The sequence below is a fragment of the Drosophila tropicalis genome, unplaced genomic scaffold (assembly GCF_018151085.1).
Source record: "Drosophila tropicalis isolate 14030-0801.00 unplaced genomic scaffold, ASM1815108v1 contig_593, whole genome shotgun sequence".
Classification (NCBI taxonomy): Eukaryota; Metazoa; Arthropoda; class Insecta; order Diptera; family Drosophilidae; genus Drosophila; species Drosophila tropicalis.
Window position 1 is genome coordinate 12,653,648 of NW_027173070.1, and position 19,377 is coordinate 12,673,024.

General features: G+C 37.5%; 2 protein-coding genes and 1 long non-coding RNA gene across 3 annotated transcripts; 1 reads left to right on the forward strand and 2 right to left on the reverse strand.

Annotated features, from left to right (window-relative positions):
• The first annotated feature begins 320 nt into the window (after positions 1–320).
• LOC137575946 (uncharacterized) lies at positions 321–3,700 on the forward strand. The gene is made up of 3 exons (XR_011032255.1): positions 321–332; positions 3,446–3,539; positions 3,650–3,700. It is a non-coding gene; the product is annotated as an uncharacterized lncRNA (long non-coding RNA).
• A 9,356-nt stretch (positions 3,701–13,056) lies between these two features.
• LOC137578154 (uncharacterized) lies at positions 13,057–14,395 on the reverse strand. The gene is made up of 3 exons (XM_068291800.1): positions 14,277–14,395; positions 13,661–13,965; positions 13,057–13,595 (listed from the first exon to the last, which is right to left on the reverse strand). Exons 1-3 carry the CDS (start codon positions 14,393–14,395, stop codon positions 13,057–13,059), a joined length of 963 nt encoding a protein of 320 aa, XP_068147901.1.
• A 105-nt stretch (positions 14,396–14,500) lies between these two features.
• Positions 14,501–18,763, reverse strand: LOC137577176 (uncharacterized). The gene is made up of 6 exons (XM_068290571.1): positions 18,726–18,763; positions 16,207–17,631; positions 15,940–16,072; positions 15,734–15,876; positions 15,330–15,674; positions 14,501–15,263 (listed from the first exon to the last, which is right to left on the reverse strand). The coding sequence occupies exons 2-6, from the start codon at positions 17,570–17,572 to the stop codon at positions 14,722–14,724; spliced, it is 2,529 nt and encodes an 842-aa protein (XP_068146672.1). The 5' UTR covers positions 17,573–17,631; positions 18,726–18,763; the 3' UTR covers positions 14,501–14,721.
• Positions 18,764–19,377: the final 614 nt, after the last annotated feature.

The following is a 19,377-nucleotide window of genomic DNA, read 5'->3' on the forward strand; positions in this document are numbered from 1 at the left end:
AAGTTAAAACTTCTAGAAAAATTTAAAAAAAAATAATTTTGAAACCGCGACAATTTAGATACTTATTCCTGATCAAAGGGTAGATCAAAGCCAGGAGCAGCAGGTGACTTGATGTTCCTTTTTGGTCCTACTAGATCTGTGATCTACTAGAAGGAATAATCCAAGAGGATATGGAAGTGGAGGTAGTTTTGGCAACCCATTGATAGCAACATCCAAGGGATTAGGGCCTGGAGATGAATAAGTCAGTGATATTCGCTTCAATTTTGAGATTGAAGGTTTTTGTTATATATTATTTTTATTTGCGATCTATCCTAAAACGAAAATTATCAAAGGTAATTATGAAATGGGGGTGGAATCACCAATCCGTCTCTAGTCTAAATGGTAGGTTGAGATTAAAGTTAGTCAATAAAAACAACATTGTCTATAAAGAAAGGATTAACAAGAAATACTCTCGTAGATAAACAATAGGTAATAAACAATAGGTAAATCTCAGTCTACAGACAGAGATGTAAAATCTGAAACTGTTTTTCTGCCAACTCAAAAGAAAAATCACTTAGTATATAGATAGATTGCAAATATGTAATTACAAGGTTAAAAAATAGCGCATCCTTCAATTTGCATTTGCCAAAACAAACATCTCTCTCTGTCTCTCTCTCTCTTTCTGAGTTATGACCCTAAAATCAACAATAATTCTTCATTTTCGTAACTCTCCAAACTAATGGAGAACGCTTGTTCTAAAAAAAAAAAAAAAATAAAACAGGAAGGAACAGGACTCCACTCAAGCAAATATAAAATATGAGAGAAATAGATGAAGATAAAAAGAGGAGGGAATTTATTGGCAAAGGGGGCGGTTTGGTTTTCAATTTGATTTATAAATACTTGACACAAAATTTATGGAACGTGAAAGGAAAATATGGGGAAAGTTTCTATGTATCTGCATGGATCTCTGAATACATAGAATAAATGCAACCCCCTCATCTGAAATTTTTATTGCCGTTTTGTACCAGAAACCAAAAGTATATGCATATTAGTTTTCCATAAATTTCCATTTGGCAAGGGTTGGCATCTTTTTTGACGCCATTTTCTCTACTCCTCTGCTGCTCCCACTCTCAACTTCTTCCTGCACTTGAATTTTCTTCATTTTTATTGTTGTGAAATTTATACGCACATTTTAAAAAATTAACGACCTTTGACTGATTCGACTCATTGATTGACACTTTGCTCCGCAAATTATGGCCAGCAATTTGTGTTATATCGAAACGATTGTTTCAGCATATGAATTAAAGATGTAAGTCATCGCACTGACTTTGATATACCATGCACGAAATGAAACCAAGCCAGAACGACAGGACTCGCCATCATCCTCGCCTGTTTTTCTTTTACTTTACCAACTAGGAGAATGATTCAAGTACAATATCCTGTACACAAAGTCGAAGAAACTTCCATTTGGCTTGTTAAACAAGTTTTGGCGATTTCAAAATACCATTTCACTCATAGAATGCATGGAATAATTATGTCGATTGTAAAAAATTATTAATCTATAAACTTTTTTAGCAACCACTTAACTTAAACATTAAGAAATGACTCATACTTTAATTTGTCTAGCGCCTTTAAGAGCTCATATATTTGAGAGAACGAGAGAGAGAGAGAGTGGACTCTGTCAAAATGTCAAGTTTGTTCAGTGAAAATATTGACAAGCTGCTTGGCACTTTAAAGGATACTCAAAGGAACACAACACAAGACGCAGAGAAGTCAACTCAAATGCAGATCGAAGTAAAAAGAAAGTAAATAGAAGGTTAGCACTTTTTTTTCCAAAACAATTTCGCGGGGTTGCTAATACTATATATGTGCGAGTGTGAGTGTGAGTGGGTGGATGAATGGGTGCTTGGATGGGTGAGTTTTGTGCCTTCTCTATGGTTGACAAGGATGCGCTAAAGTTCAAAGAGATGACAAACACTCTGAAGTAAAGTTTTATCCTTGAAAAGTGTGTTTGATTGAAGAGAGAGCTTACCCACTTTTGGCTTTTGATAAACATGAACACCTTTCGCCATTGCCAGGACGAATACCGTCGACTGACGACCGACCAACAGGACCAGGACATTCAAATGTGTTTTTATTGATGCGCGCTCGGTGCGGGCACGGATGTATGTTGTCCCTTTTGGGTTTTCCATTCTAATATCCGCCGGTGATAAGTTGAATTATTGACAAGACGGCGAGAGAGTACAGTGGAGGGTCGTTGGTCCTTGTGGTCCGGCAAATGTCTTTGGCATCCTCGTTTTTTTATTTTCCGTTTCACGTTGGCCCGTTGATTTGATTTTGGTCTTGGGAGGGGATGAATCTTGGGGTTGGGGTGGTTGGTGGTTGCCCTGGTGGCGGCCCATACAAATGCGTTGATACTATTTTGGTGAAAGAAATTATCTGATAATATTATTTTTTTTGCTTTTTACTGACTTTTATTGACTTTAAGTAAGGGGAGCAGAGTTTTTTTGGTTGACATAGTTTCTTTTCTTTATCTAGGCAAATAAAATTTTATTTACATTGAAAGAGAATATCATTTAAACAGCCGCAACCCCCTCGCTCTATCACTCCCACTCTCAATCTTCTTCGTTTTAAAGAAGGCCTGAACTGGTCTTTGTGGGAAGGGGGTCAAACGCATATATCATAAATGTCAAATTCAGAAATGGCTTCAAAGGAGAAAGTTGCGGTATGTGTGTATGATGATGTTATCCTTTTTCGGATGAGCAAATAGTTAGAGTTCGAGAATGCGTGTCGTATGTAAATTAATAGAAATTCAATGGAAGAGATGGAAAAACATTTACCATAACATGCAAAGGACAATGAAAGGACACACGCAAGAGTCTCTCAAGTGCTAATAAACTACACACAGACACACAAAAACACACACACACACAACAAATGCGTTAGTAATTTATGTGGGCTAATAGACGCAATAGGATAAACATCATATGCAGGCCAACTATCTACTATACTGTAACTAAATGAGCTAGCGCAGTCCTTCAAAAGGGGTGGCGGGTGTCAGCGCCCGCTGTGAGCCAACAAGCGTCAACCCTTTTCTCTTTTCTCTCACTCTCACTCTCCCCCTCTCTGGTTCTCTACAATTTATGGGCAATTTCCATTGCTTACATATCCAAATAACCAAAAATTTACCTTGACACTATCTATCTATGTATGTATATCTTTCACTCTTTCTCTCTCCATATTAGCTGGACAAACAATTTTGACCCCCGTTAGTGGTAATTTGTTGTTTGGTTTTTGCCTTGTTTGTCCTTTCATATTTTTTTTTTTTTTTTTAATTAACAAAAGGGTCAATTGTCGCGTGTGGACACACAACTCGGACATACGACACTCCGAGTGGGCAAACAATATATATTTTTTGATTAATTTATGAATATTCGTGTGAATTTGTTTGTTTCTATTTGCATAGATGTTTTACTCTATGTATGTATTCCTCATACATTCGGTTTCGTTTGCGTGTTTCGGTCATAAAAGTTCAAGTTTAATGAGAGAGAAACATTTTGGTAATTATTGCTATTATTATTATTTTATTGTTGCGTAATTGTTGTAATTGCTTTAATTTTTATGTGGCATTATAAGTCTGTATGATATAATATATGACTCACATTAACAGACACATGCAAAGGGAAAAAGTCCTGGATTCAAGTGCTAAAATTTTACCCGGAAATGAATCAAGTTAAGGCAAATGTTCGGTATGTCAAAACAAAGGATCGACCAAACGTATATACCAAGAACCTTTGTAACTTACAAGGAAATTCCGATATACCTTCTTAACAAGAAGTTTTATACAATCCAAAAAATTAGAACTATCCAGCTTTAATTGAATCTAGGACCTGGACATCCCATTTACTCGACTTATATGTACTCGACAAACCCTTTGGATTTCACATATAGAGATCGGCGCTTATTACCTTGAATACTTTCCTTATTAAGTGATTTCAATAAATTTAACTGAATAAGTTTTGTTGAGATTTATCAGAGGGAAATTTGTTCCCTAAGGTATACAATAAGCAGTCCAAGAATTAGCTCTTAAAAACATTTTAGGAATTTCTGTGGATAATAATAAATACATGATGTTTTCTTTGTAATATTCTTATGAAAATCTTTTCCTTTTTGCTACTTTAACAGACTACTTTAAGGAGTTCCCCCATTTCATAGCCCTAAGTTCAAATATGATGTTCTACATTAAGCCTTAATTCAGTTTTCACTTCCCAATGAAATATCCTTTTGCAATCGATAGTTTCAAGTGCAGCTATATGTTGTATATCTATAGAATTGTCAAAATTGATCTCAATTTTCATTACCTTACTTTACCTTAAATAACCTTACTGAAAGACGGACAGAAGGACAGACGGAATCGGCTGTATTGACTTGCCTCCTCACTGTGATCAAGAATAGTTCATGCTGTCGAAGACGTCTCCTTCTCTTCGTTACAAACATTTCATACTCTCTAGAAGTGTATATAGAGATTCATTATTCAAATTATAGGCAAAGAAGTTACCTAGGAAACAGATCATTTTCTATCTTTAATAGGAAAAGTCATAGTAAGAAAGAGTATTCTTACTCTAAGGGTTCTAACGTTATTTTAATTATAATCAAATAAACTTTCATCATATTATTTTAGTTTTTTTTACTATCCTGCACATTCAGCAATAACCCATAAGCAATGTTAAAATTCAAGTCCAATGCTGGGAATTCATTGTTAAACTTGCTTGATCATGGTAGTCATTCGACAAAAAACCAATTTACTCATATCAAATTCACATCCTTTAGGAATTTCAGCAGAAACTAGGACCAAAAACAGATACAAACCTCTCCTGCTACCTCCTCCTCTTATTTACACCAACATAACAAAACTATTTAGGCAAAATGAATGACAAAAGTTTAGTTAGGAATTCCCACACATGAGTTTGCTTAGAAAGTTTTCTACCAAATAAAATCAATAAAAGATTTTCTAAACTTGTTTTGCCACTTTAGGTTTTTAAATATTTCGAGATGGGGGAGAAAAGTGTTGAGTTTAAATTTGATTTATGGTATATCTAGGTATTTGTGAATTGGCATTACTCCTCTTTGGTGTCCTTACTCCACCTTGATGGCAGTGTTTATTTTTGTATGCGGCACCAAGTACCTGGATATTGCGGTATTTGGACATGAATTTTTCATGACACTTTGTGCAGTCAGTGCTCAGAAGCACTTCAAAGGAAGCATAGTCGAGGATACACACATACATACATATACACAACTAACTGACTTGGAGTCTAAATTGGTCGACTGGCAACAAGGATAATGCACGGCAAGGATGCTATTGAGAGAGCTGCCAAAAGACATTGTGGAGCAGTGAATGCTTTGCATGGGGAGGAGGTAAGCTGTGGGTATAAATAATGAATGCGTCCAGTTAGTCAGGAATATGTGCACTAAACTGTCAGTAATTGAAGACGGACCCAGCACTTAAGCCAAGACACACTTCCACACCTCTCCGCCTCTTCTTTCTGTATCGTTTTTTGGTAGCCTTTCTGAATGAGCTTTCGCCACGGCAATTAACTTTACAAATCGCATGTGAGCCTGTGATTAATTATTCCAAAACCGGACACTACTCCAACTCCACACAATTTTATATCTCAAACCGGACAGTTAACCCATTTCGACTTGGAAAAGGGTTGCACTAACCCAACAGCTGTGTGTGAAGAGGCGTAGATTGAGATGAAGGTAGCGAGAGAAAAAGTGGTGTGCGTAGTTTTGACATTTCACAATTCTGTGGAACACATTTGATGAATGTTTTTGCTCATAAGGCGTAAATTGAAACTATACGAAAGGTTTGACCGTAGCGAAACCCAAAACGAAATTTCTGTGCCCATTTGACCACATGCCACTTAGCACATATTCTCCTACCAATTCTCCTCCAACTTCATCCCCGCACACATATGTATGTAAGAAGGTTGGTTTCATTTTTGGGTCAGTTTTCCTAACATAGGCAAAAGTTTTGCATTAATTTTGATTTGGTCAACACTTCATTAATCACGCCCCAAAGCTGAAAACGTGCTACTAATGTCCTGTGGTTCCAGGACATGTGTGTGTGTGTGTGTGTGTGTGTACGAGTGTGGCAAAGTTTTATTAGATACTTATCGAAAACCTTTTCCTTTTACTTTACTTTCCTTTTGAATTTTCCCCTTTTCTATTGAATTTTCATTTAAGGACACGCACACAGCATCCAATTTCAGTTTATTGTGACCTCCATAGCAGACATTTACATAACCAGCGATCCTCGAAATCCTTTTGGCATACATGTGAAACAGCTGTTTAGTCAGAAAGGTTAATCTGAGGGTTGTTGACCGTGAAAAATTTGTAAGCCTTTTCCTCGAGGTAAACCAGAAGGCATCTCATATGCTAAAAGGGGGTTAAAATTCAGAACGGAAATTGGCAGCATGAAGATTCCAGAAAGATAGAAATTCATCTTTAAATCGTCAAATTCATTTTTCGAGCAAAAAAAAAAAAAATTTAAATTTCCCTTACCGAAACATACAAAAAATAAAAACAACAAAAACAATGAAGTGGGGGAAAAATGCATTTAAAAACTCAAAAAGTGGAAAAACTTGCTTTTGCCTCAAGTGGAAAAAAAGGAGGAAAAAATGTATTATATTCATATAAGTAGATGTGTGTGTGTGTGTGTTTGTGTGTGTGTGCATCCTTCTTTATCCTTCATCATTTGCAGGACTCGTTGTAGTTGATGAAGAGCCGTGCTGAACTCTCTGAGCACTGCCAGAAAAACAGAAAGAAAGCAAAAAACATAAAAAAACATACAAATAATTCCCTTTTTTTTTTTTTTTTTTTTTTTTTTGAATATGCAAAGAAGCAACTGCCTTAGGTGGACCCCCACCCAAAACCCCTAAACCCTTCATCACCTCCTTGCCACTTCTTTTAGTTTTTCTTAGTCGAGTGGCAAAAAGTTAATGGATTGTTAGCTTGTGGTTTCCTTGGCGCTTGAAGGTTGCCTGCCTCCCACACCTACTTGACTTGCCTTGCCTTGCCTTGCCTTGCCTTGCCTGTTGTCTGCAATTAAACATCTTCTCATGGAGGATCCTTATCCTGCTGCCTGCCTGCAGTAGTACTTCTTGTGCTTCGTTTGCAGTTAATGAAATTGTTATATAAAGTACTCCTAAAAAATAATTTTCAGAGAAAGTGGGCACAAGTCGGCACATCTGGGCAGCAGCGGATGCATGTATGTATGCATAAATCAGTGTGGTAGGCAAAAGCATGTCCTGAAACGCGTATGAAGAGCATCCTTATTTATAAGACAAAAACTTTTTTTGGGCGAGTCGCCAAACTTTTTTGCCGCCACATGAGCAAGGAAACAGAATGTTTTGCTTTGCCTTTGCAACACCCTAGGCAACAACAAAAAGAAGAAAAGGTATATCAATTGGATAGATCAAGAAGGATAAAGATCTGTAATTTGGTAGGAAAATTTCTTTATTTATGTAACACTTAAATTTGAATATTAATTATATAGAGACTCTAATTTTGGATGACTTTCAGTCTATTTTCTGCTGGCCTTCGGATTACTGACCTACGGGATTCCATCAGTTATAGGCAAAATACTCGATTAAAGTTTCTGAAATACATTTTTTACACTGCGAAACCTTAAATTTAATTAAGCCTTTCTATTTTGTAGGATTTTATGGAAGTTTGTGAGAAAACTCAAGCTGTAAGGAGACAAAACTTGTACTTAAAAACTAATAAAAGTCCTCAATTACCACGATTTTATTAGGCAAGAAACTGCATTTATGGCTTAGTTTTGTCTTAAATACAATAGGACTTTTGCTTAAATCTCGATCATGAATTATAAAGGCTTTAAAGGCAATATGAGGTTGAATCATATTGAAGTAATTCTGTGCTGCTTACTTTTTAACAGTAGTAATTACATCACATTTTAGCTTCACAGTAATGAATTGCAATGCAGCTTACATTTTCTGAATAGTAAACAGTTTTGAAAGTACAGGGACGGGGTGTGTGTGATTACCCTTTGGTCTACTGTACTCTATGTTTTAGACAGACTCACTGTAAAAATCGGCTTTGCCCTTATTAAACTAAGCTACATTGTAATCGAAATGAAATGAATGGTGCTGAAATCGATACTGTCTCAATTAAGTAATCAACAAAATTCCGACTGGGAAATAATATCTAAAACATTCATACTTAACATCTGATTAAAAAAGTTGGAGAATGAAACTTTAAATTTGAAGTTTTTGTCTAAAAACTAGACTTAGCTAAGTATGTAATGTGAAAGTGAAGTCACAGTATTCTTTGTACTTATAATAAAAATATTAAGAGGTATCTGAGAATCCATCATGATTGAATTGGGAAATTCTGTTCCATTTTTGTTGTTGGTAAAAAATTGTACAATAATTTTTTGGTGGAGATTCTTCTTCTTGTCTATTAACAGAAGGCGTCATTATGAAGTGATTATAGCCCTGGGAGGATGGATACCGGGTAGATGATGGGCCAGTTTATTGGGGGACTGGAATGAAATGCTTAAGCTCCAGCTTATCATTCATTCGATGCGAAGCCAAAGAGGATTATTAGGATATTTGAAATGCTAATAATTTAAAGCTGATTTCTGTTTGCTACAAATTTAAGAAATTCAAAGAGAAAAAAATAAAATCGATAGCCTACATTTTTTGGTTCAAAAAACAAAAAAAAAAAAAAGAAGCACGCATTCAGATGAAAAGACGAAACGAACAATGGACAAAAAGAACAAAGGGAAGAAGAGAACAACAATTAAGGCAAAAGAAGAGGAACAACAACAACAACGAAATAAATATAACAACCCTCAATTACGACAGCATATTTCATATTTTTTCGGGCTTGATGTGTGTGTGTGTGTGTATACTTTTTAATTAGAACAGGACATACAGGACATACAAGGATATGCCAAAAAAGTGAAACACAGAAAATAAAATAAAATAAAACTTTGCCTCCCTCGCCAAGACACAAATAAAGTCACGTGTGGCTAAGACAACATGTGAGCTGGGGGCCTTAAGGATATTTGTGTCCTTTTTTCGTACGAGATAGGATGGGGGTTTTTGGCCTTCTGGTCATGTCACTCACTCGCATATGCTAATTAGGCAATTAATATTTGTGGGCGAGACAACTTAATTTATAGAGAAACCAAGAAAACACACAATTTTCCTTCTTATGAAATGTGATCCAAAAGACTTGGACCACCATGTCCTTTTTGGCTATGCGTCATACGGCAAGACAATAAACTTATCACATATTGTGAAACTTTTGAGAACGAGTTTGATTTGCGGTCACCAAACTCAAACCCCAACCCAGTCCCAGAGCTATCCTTTACCCTTAAGTCATATCCTGCCGACTGCCTGTCAGGTCACTGATATGCCGCCTTATGACCCTGAGAATGTATTTTCAAATATTTTCTCATATTATTTAAGCATTTCTATCGGCAACAACAACTTTTGCATGCAAAGTCAGCAATAAGTCAGTTATAATAATAATATTTTCTTAGACACATACAAATTTCGAAATGGAAAAGCAATGAAAATGGGTATAGAAATTTTTGGGTGTAGATTTGCTTTGCTTGTGGTCACCAACGAACAACAGAGTCGAGGGAAAGAGAGAGAGTAGCATGTGCAAAAAGTGCATATAGAATATTTTTGGATTTCATGTCTCAAGGCGACATTTGTCAGACTCGGAGTTAACTCGAGTTGAGTTGGGCTGCGGTTGCTCTTAGAGATTTGATTAAGTTTTGTGTGCCTTTTTCTGTGGGTGGCTAACAAGATGTGAAATGTGATACAGGCCGTAAAAGTTGGATCCATCTTTCATTCATTTCATTTTAGTTTTGTGTGACTTTAAATCTATCTCATTTAATAATTTGGTGTAAATATAATTTGAGGAATCTTTTCTTTTTTTTTTTTGTGTTTTTCCACATGCAAAATGAGTTAATCGCAAGTAAAATAACTCTGAGCAATTTAGTCAGCTGTTCTACTTGGCAAACTGAAGGGCAAACTTTACAACCAAAAAGAAAAAGAGAAAAACTTAAAGAAGATGAGTAAAAATAATAATAAAAAAAAACTTTTGTTTCTGCGTATACGTAATGTGGCAATAAATGTTGCGCTCGATTAAAAAAGCATTGCACACTTTCGGGGGGCTTCCTTTACGACTTTGTGTGTAAACTTTGCTGGGAAGAGATGGAAAGCTAAGGGAATGTGAGGCGAAACTTTTCACCTGACAACGTAGCAGCTGCTTAAGTAAGTGGCAAACAGCTTGATTAACTGAAATCCTTACCATCTAGCTAAAATCCATGATAAGTAAGTCATGTGAGTTAAATTCGATTGTGGCTGTTGCTAAGTTGGTATATATTCTAGTCAAGGTTTACGATTCCCCTTAGTGACTTCCGGTTGTTGGGGGGAAATAAGAACTTCTGTCCGTTCAAAGTTCTACAACATTGCACGCCTCTCTGACCCCGGGTTTTTGCTTTGGGGTTCCCGTCACAGCTGCTGCTGCATAAAAATTGTACTTCTATTTACGTGTCCTTAATTAGCAAGTGGCATAGAAAAAAAAAAAAAGCAAGAAAGAGAACCTCATCCGAAATGCAATGTTCACTGAAATAGAAAGCCCTACAAAAACTAAAAGCAATGCAAAGAGGCAGCTCCACAAAACCATAAACCAAAAAGGATGCAAAGTTTTCTTTAAAAAAATATATATTTTTCATATTTTGTTTGTATATGTATCATCATCATCATCAAATTTGTTTTTTCTTGTTTCAAGTGGGTAGAAAATTATGAAAAGTTCTTGCCCTCTTTTGCTTCGCTTTGTATTGGTTGTAGCGCTTATGTCTGAGTGATTGTATGAGGATCACTTCATAAACCGGTTATCCTGGGCACTTAATACAATGTCACACACACACACACACCTAATTAACTTCTCTGTAAGCTGACCACCAACCGTGGCCGAGCTGACCATTATTTCATTATTCATGCCTTTATAAAACATAACAGCAAAAATTGATCAATTTGTTTAGTTCAATTTTCCGCAACATTAAAACTGACCTAAGGTCATTTTCGGCTATAAAACCGGCACAATGCCAATACCAGTTTTTCATATAGGGTTTTCTCTCCCTATATACCCGAATGTGCAACCACCAAGGGCTAAGCATGCCAGACAATGACACGAGCCTGCATTCGGGAATTGCTTGAACCCCCTGGACAGGGGTCAGTGCCAATTGGCTGTTTCAATGTTCTGGTGACTTATATATAAAGGGGCAAATGCAACGCTTGACATGTGCATTTTGTTGTTGTTGATTCCAGACCCTTGGGGGCTGTTAGAGTCTGTGCATTTGCTCGGGGTGTTGCATTTAACTGCACGAGACAAAAACGAGACAAGCAACCAAACACAAATAAGGGAGAGTTTCGAGGGGAAGCATGAGAAATGATAATCAACAATCACTTTCGAATGAATTTTTGGAGTTTGTTGAGTTCTCCTTCCCAGTTTCGTCTATCTTTTGCTTGATTACAAGCCAGACTCCTCCTAGCTCTAGTCAAGTTCAATAAAAGCATTGAAATACCCTTACATGGAGGTGTCATAATTGAGGGTAGATGTGTTCTATGAGTAAAGTGAGTTGCAAGACTTTTTTTCTTCTTTTATTCAATAGGTCCTCGATAAATAAGTCTATTTGTCGGCCGAAAATGGCCTTCAGCTGCATTTGGAAGTCATTTTCGAGTCTTCTTCAAATCGCGCATTAAATGAATCGTTTTTCGTTCGCAAAAACAACTCAAAAAGAGACTTTTCAATATGATTTATCTCCAAACAATCGTCAGAATATTTGGTACTTACCCACTTACCCATGTTATAAAGTATATTCTCAATCATTGGGCTTAGCAAAATTTACCTTTCTTAATCTACTTTAGGCATTTGTTGATTAAACAATGACTGAATAAATGAAAATATGTGATTAAGTTAAAATTTTACTCTAAAAAGAGTCGAAACTGATAAAAATAATGATTCATGTCCAATTTTTTTCACAAAGCTACTAATGTCTCCCCCAAAAAAGGACAATTTATGATTAGAAATTGAACTCATTTATGATTATTTGAGTCCGAAAGAGCAAGAGTATAACAACTTCGATGCTCAAGAGATATTATCAATTATTTGGTTTTTTTATTCTAAAATTTGGTTTGATGCCAAAACAAAAATCATTCACACAGCAAGAGCATAGAGAACTGAGATTCTGTCATCGTTTTTGGGGGTTGTGCCAACACATCCTATATATCCTGCATAGGCAAAAATAACAAATCTCAGCAGTCCCCATAAAAAGAAGGCAAAACCAAAAATGAAATTGATGAATTTTTGTTTTGCCATAAAGAAATTTTTGTCTTGGTTAGGAGGTAGTGTGGCATTCAAAAGACTTTTAGATTATTAAAAAAAAAAAGGGAAAAAAAACAAAGAATAAGAGAGAAATGTTACAATAGCAAGATGACTACAGACTCCTATTCGGTCGAAAAAAGGATGCTTTTTGACGTTTTTGGTAAATTAAAGGCAAGTTGAGTCTTCATTTTTGCTGGGTTATTTTTATGTCAGCGCCTTTTTGCCATTAAATATGAATTCATGCAGAATGTGTTAAAAATAAAAATCCCTGCAGACAGAAGGACATGAGGAATGAGGGTGAAAGGATGTGAGGCATGGCGCCATACGAATTGCTCAAATTAAAGTTGAAATGCAATATTGTTGGACATTTTGATTTCATACTTAATTAAGGGGTTTGAAGGATGTCTAGAATATAAGCTGAAACTCAAAGTACAGCCCGAGAGCTTTAAGATCCACAAAGAGCTCTCAGAACTTTTATTTCCACAAAAAAAACAATCCTTAAGCTTTTGCTAAGCTTTCAGGATTTCAGAAGTTTTATTACACAATAAATATATAATATTTATTGATCTGTGCTTAAGCTTTTAGGATACTTGAGAGCTTTTAGTTATTTTTGCAACTACCCTTAGTGGGGAAATTGGAAAACTAACTGGAAAAGCTTAACCCAAAGAAATCACCAACCACCACCAATAGAACCAACCACAAAGATGCTATTTGCAGGACACTAGCTCCATTGCAGCCCAAGTTGTTGAAACTTATCGTATATTGAGCTTCGTCTGGCGTTAGACACTCGAGCTGCGTGCATGAAACGTCACCGAAACTTTGAGATTGCACCGAAAAGTATAGAGGAGGACATGGTTCCCAATCGTAGCCCATACAGGCATCGGTTAGATCGTAGCTAAGTGCTCCCAATGCTGTCGACTCACAAGTCTCATCCAGTCTCAACGGAGATGTGGCATTACGGAAGGTCAGGGCTATTTTACGTGAAAAGCAAACCGTAAATGCTACTTTACTAATGGGTGATATCTCCAGATAACGCATGCTTTGCCTTCTAGGCATATAGAAGGCCTCCAGACGATAAAAATTAATGCTACCCAGGCGACCATATTGCTGTAGGGAATTCATGCCATATTCACTTATATAGCCAAAGGAAGAGCAACGAGGATTCGAAATGCGTCGGGGAACTGCAAAACAGCAATTCACATGATTTTTTTGATTTTAGGTTCTCTTTTTTTTTTTTGTAGTTTACCTTGACGTATACGTGTTATTACAGGATCACCAGACTTTTCGGGCGGTTGCTCTAAATTCATAAGAAACAAATCTGTGCTAGGATTCGTCACAAAGTCATGGAACCTCACCAAAGCACCCCCGCCATAGTAAATGAATTGTAGATTGGGCAAACGACGTGACATACGATCCAAATAACCTTGGCAATAGTCATAATCCCTTTCATCGACAAACGATACTGGGCTAGGTATTAAAAGTGCTACTAAAGAACGTCCACCTAGATTGTCAGCAGCTTGATCAGCTGCCAATATATCCTCTACTTCATTGCTAAGAGTAGTGAGTATAAGTGGCAAATTAAGACCAGTTGGATCTAGGTAGAGGGAGAAAGGGAACTTAAAATACGGAAGACCATAGAATAAACTTACTTACGCCAAGAGTGTGAGGTGGCATTCCATTGTTGATAAACATTAATTATATAATCGGTGGTATTAACTATAATCGAGGCATCAGAGGCAGCATATATAGTCACACGACTTCCGTAAGGATGTATATTTAGATTTTGCAAAACATAACTACGGCAAATGAAGGCATTTGATAAGATTAGAGAGATGGTAAAGGTAAGAGTTTTTAGAACTTACGCCACATAGTCCACTACCCAATAGTAGGGCCAATAGGTATCTATAAACACAAAGATATCGGCCATGGGAGTTGTCTTATTGGATATGTCGCCCCATTGAGGATATGGAAAATAATCCATGATTGCTGAAATGAAAATAAAACCTTAGTAAAGATGATTTTAAAAGTGTTTAGCGTTAATTTTAACTACTGGGAACCACTTGAGAAATAAATAACTCGATATCAATATAGTTCTAGTGTGGGGGACATTTTATTCGCGAATATTTCACTGGAACTTAAAACTTAAATAGAAAAATTCTATAATAATAATTTACAACGACAAATGTGGCGGAAGGAGGAGGAGTTTGGTGTTTTTTTAGGTGGGAAGTGACACTTTGAACTGAATCACTAATACTACAAAATACAATGTTTATAGATATATAGGTTTATATTTATATGATGACTCAATCACTGAAACGATTGCTGCAGGAAAAGCGCCAATAGAATGGTAAAAAGACTTGCCGCCAGTCCAGAGACACCACTATAGCATCCCATATTGACCACCGATAATATATAACGCCATTGATCTGGTGTCTGGCATTCATCTTGAGTGCAAGATGTTGTATTTGTAGTAGGCTGAATCGACAAAAACAGATCAGGACACTGGGTGATGGTGTAGTAGCCGTTGCAAGCATTGGACAGGTCATAGGAATAGCTATTGCCACTTATTTGCACGCAAGTCTGATCTACAGTGGTCGATGTCGTTGTGGAAGAGGTGGTGGAATTTTGCTGTGGCCATTGATAAGAACGCGATGAACAAATGGTAAAAGATCCACCATTTTGCGACTGAATGGTCACATAACGACCTGTACCAGATCCAAAGAAATAATTCGCCGACACTCGGTAAAAGTTCACTTTGTTGGGTGACACATATTGCGCCTGTTGATTTGTACCCCAGGTGGAGGTAATCCAATCCGAACCACAGCGTGGATTTATGATGCGACGTGGTACTGCATAACATGGAGAGAAAGCTCATTTAATAATCATTTTAGTCAAAGTGCTTCAATTTTACTCACTCTGAATAATCCGTTTGGCCACTGGTCCGGCTGATGTAGCCACCGTGCTGCCCAGCGTAAGGGAGAATAAATCCTTGGTAGAGTCACGTACAAAGCTAGCGAAACGCTGTATGCTACCGCCTCCATAGTAGATGAAACGGAGATCGGGTATTTGCTCTTGTATGTATTGAATTTCGGTCGTGGCATAGCTAGAGTCACCATCGTTAACAGTCGATTGATTGGGTATGATCAGGGCTACAAGGGAACGGCCTCCCACAGTTGAATTGGTCTCCTCACCATTCATCAGAGTCTGGGTAAGGTTTTGGACAGTTCGCAATATCGCTGGCAGATTGAACCCTTGGGTGACTGTAACAGAAAATTTGTCATTAGATGTAATTTGCTGGGAGCAGACTGTTTCAACTCACATTGGGCTTGAGTGGTGACATTCCACTTTTGGTAGAAATCGGTAATATAGTTTGTGGTGTTGACAATAATTGAACCATCGTAAGCTGAGAGCATGGTCACGGTACTTGCATAGGGATGAATATTCAACTGTTGGATTACGTATCTAAAGGGAGAGTTAATTGTAAATCAGTTAAAAATTAGATGCTAATGATTCCTAGTTACTTACGCCACATAATCTACAATAGAGCTATACTGCCAAGAGGTATCAAGGAATACATATAGATTGGTCATGGGTGTAATTTCATCGGTTAGATCTAAACTTGTGCTAGCCGTGCAGGAGACATCGTTTAACGATTGGGCTGAAAGGAGAAACAAAAGAGAATTGCATGTGGACCTAGGATTAAGTAAGCCAACCCAAAATATTGACTGCCCAAGTGGTTCCCCTCTAATTACATATATGAATGTATGTAGATGATGTTTTTGGACTACTTACGCACATAGGTGACCAAAGAATTGGTCGCCACGTAGGCAAACTGCTGAATGGCAGCCGGTGTAAGGGTCACACGCAGCTGCATCTCACGATCCAGAATCATGGCAAAGGCTGTGGTCTGATTGTGAAGTTCCGTCGAGGGGGCAACATTTGTGAACTGACTCTGACGACTGCAGGCATTGATGCCGGAGCTAAGGACTCCATTGGTGGAATAATACATGCGCAACAGTTGGGAGAGCTTCAATGTGGAGGCCTGAGTACGCCAAGTGGCAATATTTTTGGCCAATATTAGACCATCGAGACCACCTCGAATCTCGGCATCGGTATCTTCCAAATTTGTGCGCTGTGACAGGAAATACCAGTGGGGCAGAACGGTGTCATTCCAACCACCGGTGGCTCCGACTGAGGCAGCATTACTGGTGCTCACGGGAACCTGCACTAGGGTTACCTCAGCCAAATCACCCGACAATGTGGCCGCCCATCTGTTGTCAATGCTTAGAGTTGTCTGTGCTTGACTCCGACCACGTGCTCGACCCGCACGTTGAGATGCCATGGCCAGTAGGGTATTCACCTGCACTGTTTGCTGTTGGACTCCGGCTGCGATGCCAGCGATAACTGTGCCTCCTGCCACTGTACCCCAGGGAGTGCGTATAAGACCATCCTCAACGGGACACTGGCTAGTTCCCTCCGTACCGGCATAAGCCCAATCTGATTCGTAGTCCAATTCACCGAACTGTACATAGTTTGATCCGGAGCGACCTCTCTTCGATTTCACGTCTAACAATTCTACATCGCCGATGAAATTGTTCTCCTCGTCCTTGACAGATCGTGGCAAACGCTGGGAGCGATATTGAGAGAGTTGATTGCACACTGTGTTCTCATCCCCGCGAACGCTTGTATCGAAGGTGCTCGACAGCATAAAGTGGAGAGAGCAACGCTCCACACGGGTCAGCGAACTATTGGGAAAGGTGTTGGCATTACCCGGTATAAGGCGGGACAACAACAGTTTGAATTTGGGGAATTGGAAACCAGTGGGACTGTAAGGAATGACGCCATCAATCGCTGAAATACCCGGCGCACGCTTGATGCCATCCTGTCGGAAACGATGAAGAAGGGCAACGGCAACTGTCCTAATATCAGCCTGAATGCCGTTGGCCACATAACTGTTTTCCACCTTCTCGATCAGCGAGATCAGTGTATCAATATTGGCTGGCAGTCTATTGTCGCGATTCATAAAGTACGAGGTATTGTAGCACTCCACCAGCGATGGAGGAATCTGTAACATGGCATTCTCTTGAGCCTGCACCGGGAGCAGGGCAAGCATGTAGGCCAAGCCTAGGCAGGCAGCGGCTGCCTTAAAATATGCCATCTGCTTGCCGTTCGTTCGTTGGATTATGGTAATGGATGGATCGTTCGCAGCGAGGAAGACTGAAAGAAAGGAGTCGGGCAGGTTAGTTCTTTGTTGCATTCCAAAACATAACGCCTTATCAATACTATGACCCTGGCCCAAAATATATTTTATTTCTTCTTTAAGCTCTCTGAAATCAACTAACGCTTATGGCAGTATGCTCCTCCCACCCCTCATGCCTTTGTCCTGATAAGAGAACCCAATTAACCATGTTTGATTTACAAGACTTTTGTGTACGAGTTTAGGGAAAATGGAAGGGAGAGGCAATATCTTATCACTGATTAAACATTTGGTTAGTCAGCGGCTAGGGCTTTTAGAAGTTTCAATACTGTTTAAACAATGTAAAGTGTCAAGATTTTGATCTACAATTAATATCCCGTTATTTGGTAGTCATCAATTTTATTTGAGTTTTGAAATTATGATTTTCAGATAAAAATAAATAGCAAGAAATTGTGGTTTATGAACTTTTACATTCTACAAGATGTGTCACTTCCGGTTATTCAGTCTTGTAATTTCCGCCTGGCTGATGTCATTCTTTTGTATTTAAGGATAGACTCTGACTATCATTTATCAATTTTTTCAAAAAGAAAATCCATAAAAACACTCTGTAAATATGAGCATGAGTCAATTTCACTTGATATATTTATATGATATGTATGTACATACATATATACACATTCAATATCTGTCCGTTATCAGCATTTAGCAGTTTCAACAAAGAATTTATTATTATTTTTTTAATTTTTTCTTTTTCTGTGTCACTATCAGATAATAAGTAGTGTTAGTTAAGAACTACTACGATTGGTCAACGGTAACTACTACTAAGTATGTACATATGTGTGCAAGGGTTCGTGATTCAGAATTCAAAGTTGTAATTTGAAAAAAAAAAAAATTAAATTGGTTTTCGTTCTGAAGAAATTTTTATGGCTAGCACAATTTAAGGCTTTGCGATAAGAAATCCACTAAAGGATGAGAAATTCACTTAAAATTCACTCTATCAATAGAATATTCACTTATAACTTCACTTAATTGATGACGAATTTATTACTGTATATATAAATTTTTTTAGTCATGGTTTCTTTTTTTCATTTAGCTTAGATTTTTCCGACATTACCTTGTTCCACCTGTTAAACTATTCGTACTGATTGTTCGTATATCTGGCCAACAGGTGCCTCGCCCATGCCAATGTGTTGTAATCTCGGCGATAAGTCTTATCACCTTTGCCTTCATGTGTCTGTGTATGCCCGCTCTCTAGCTGTGGCTATCTCTAAAAACCAAATATCTCAGTGATAAGATAATTGGTTTTCTGGGTGAATAATGCCCCCGACTCTATAAAACCATAGTGCGAATTGCCTGCCATTTTATAAAGAGAAATTTGTAATGTATTAAAAATTGTATAGACTGTCGTTTAATGACTCGAATTATTTGTTTAAATTTCATTGGTTTGAAATAAAATAACAGGGGTTGATTTATTCATTCAAATTTATGCGCCCTTTCGCACATGACCCTGCCAACTTTTTTTTTTTTTGATGTTGAGCTCGATGGTTCGATGTTGGACCTCAAACTTGTGCAACATCTGTTCACAGTGGGCAAGAAGTAATGCATAATTCTTTAAATTTAATTTGTCTTTCATTACCTATATATTAAATACAATTGAAATATGTACAAACAAATTTTTTTTAAATTTTAGTCGTAAAAAACTAATAAATAGTACCAAGTACCGATTACGAAAAACAAATAAAGAACATTTCTATGTGTCCCAGAAT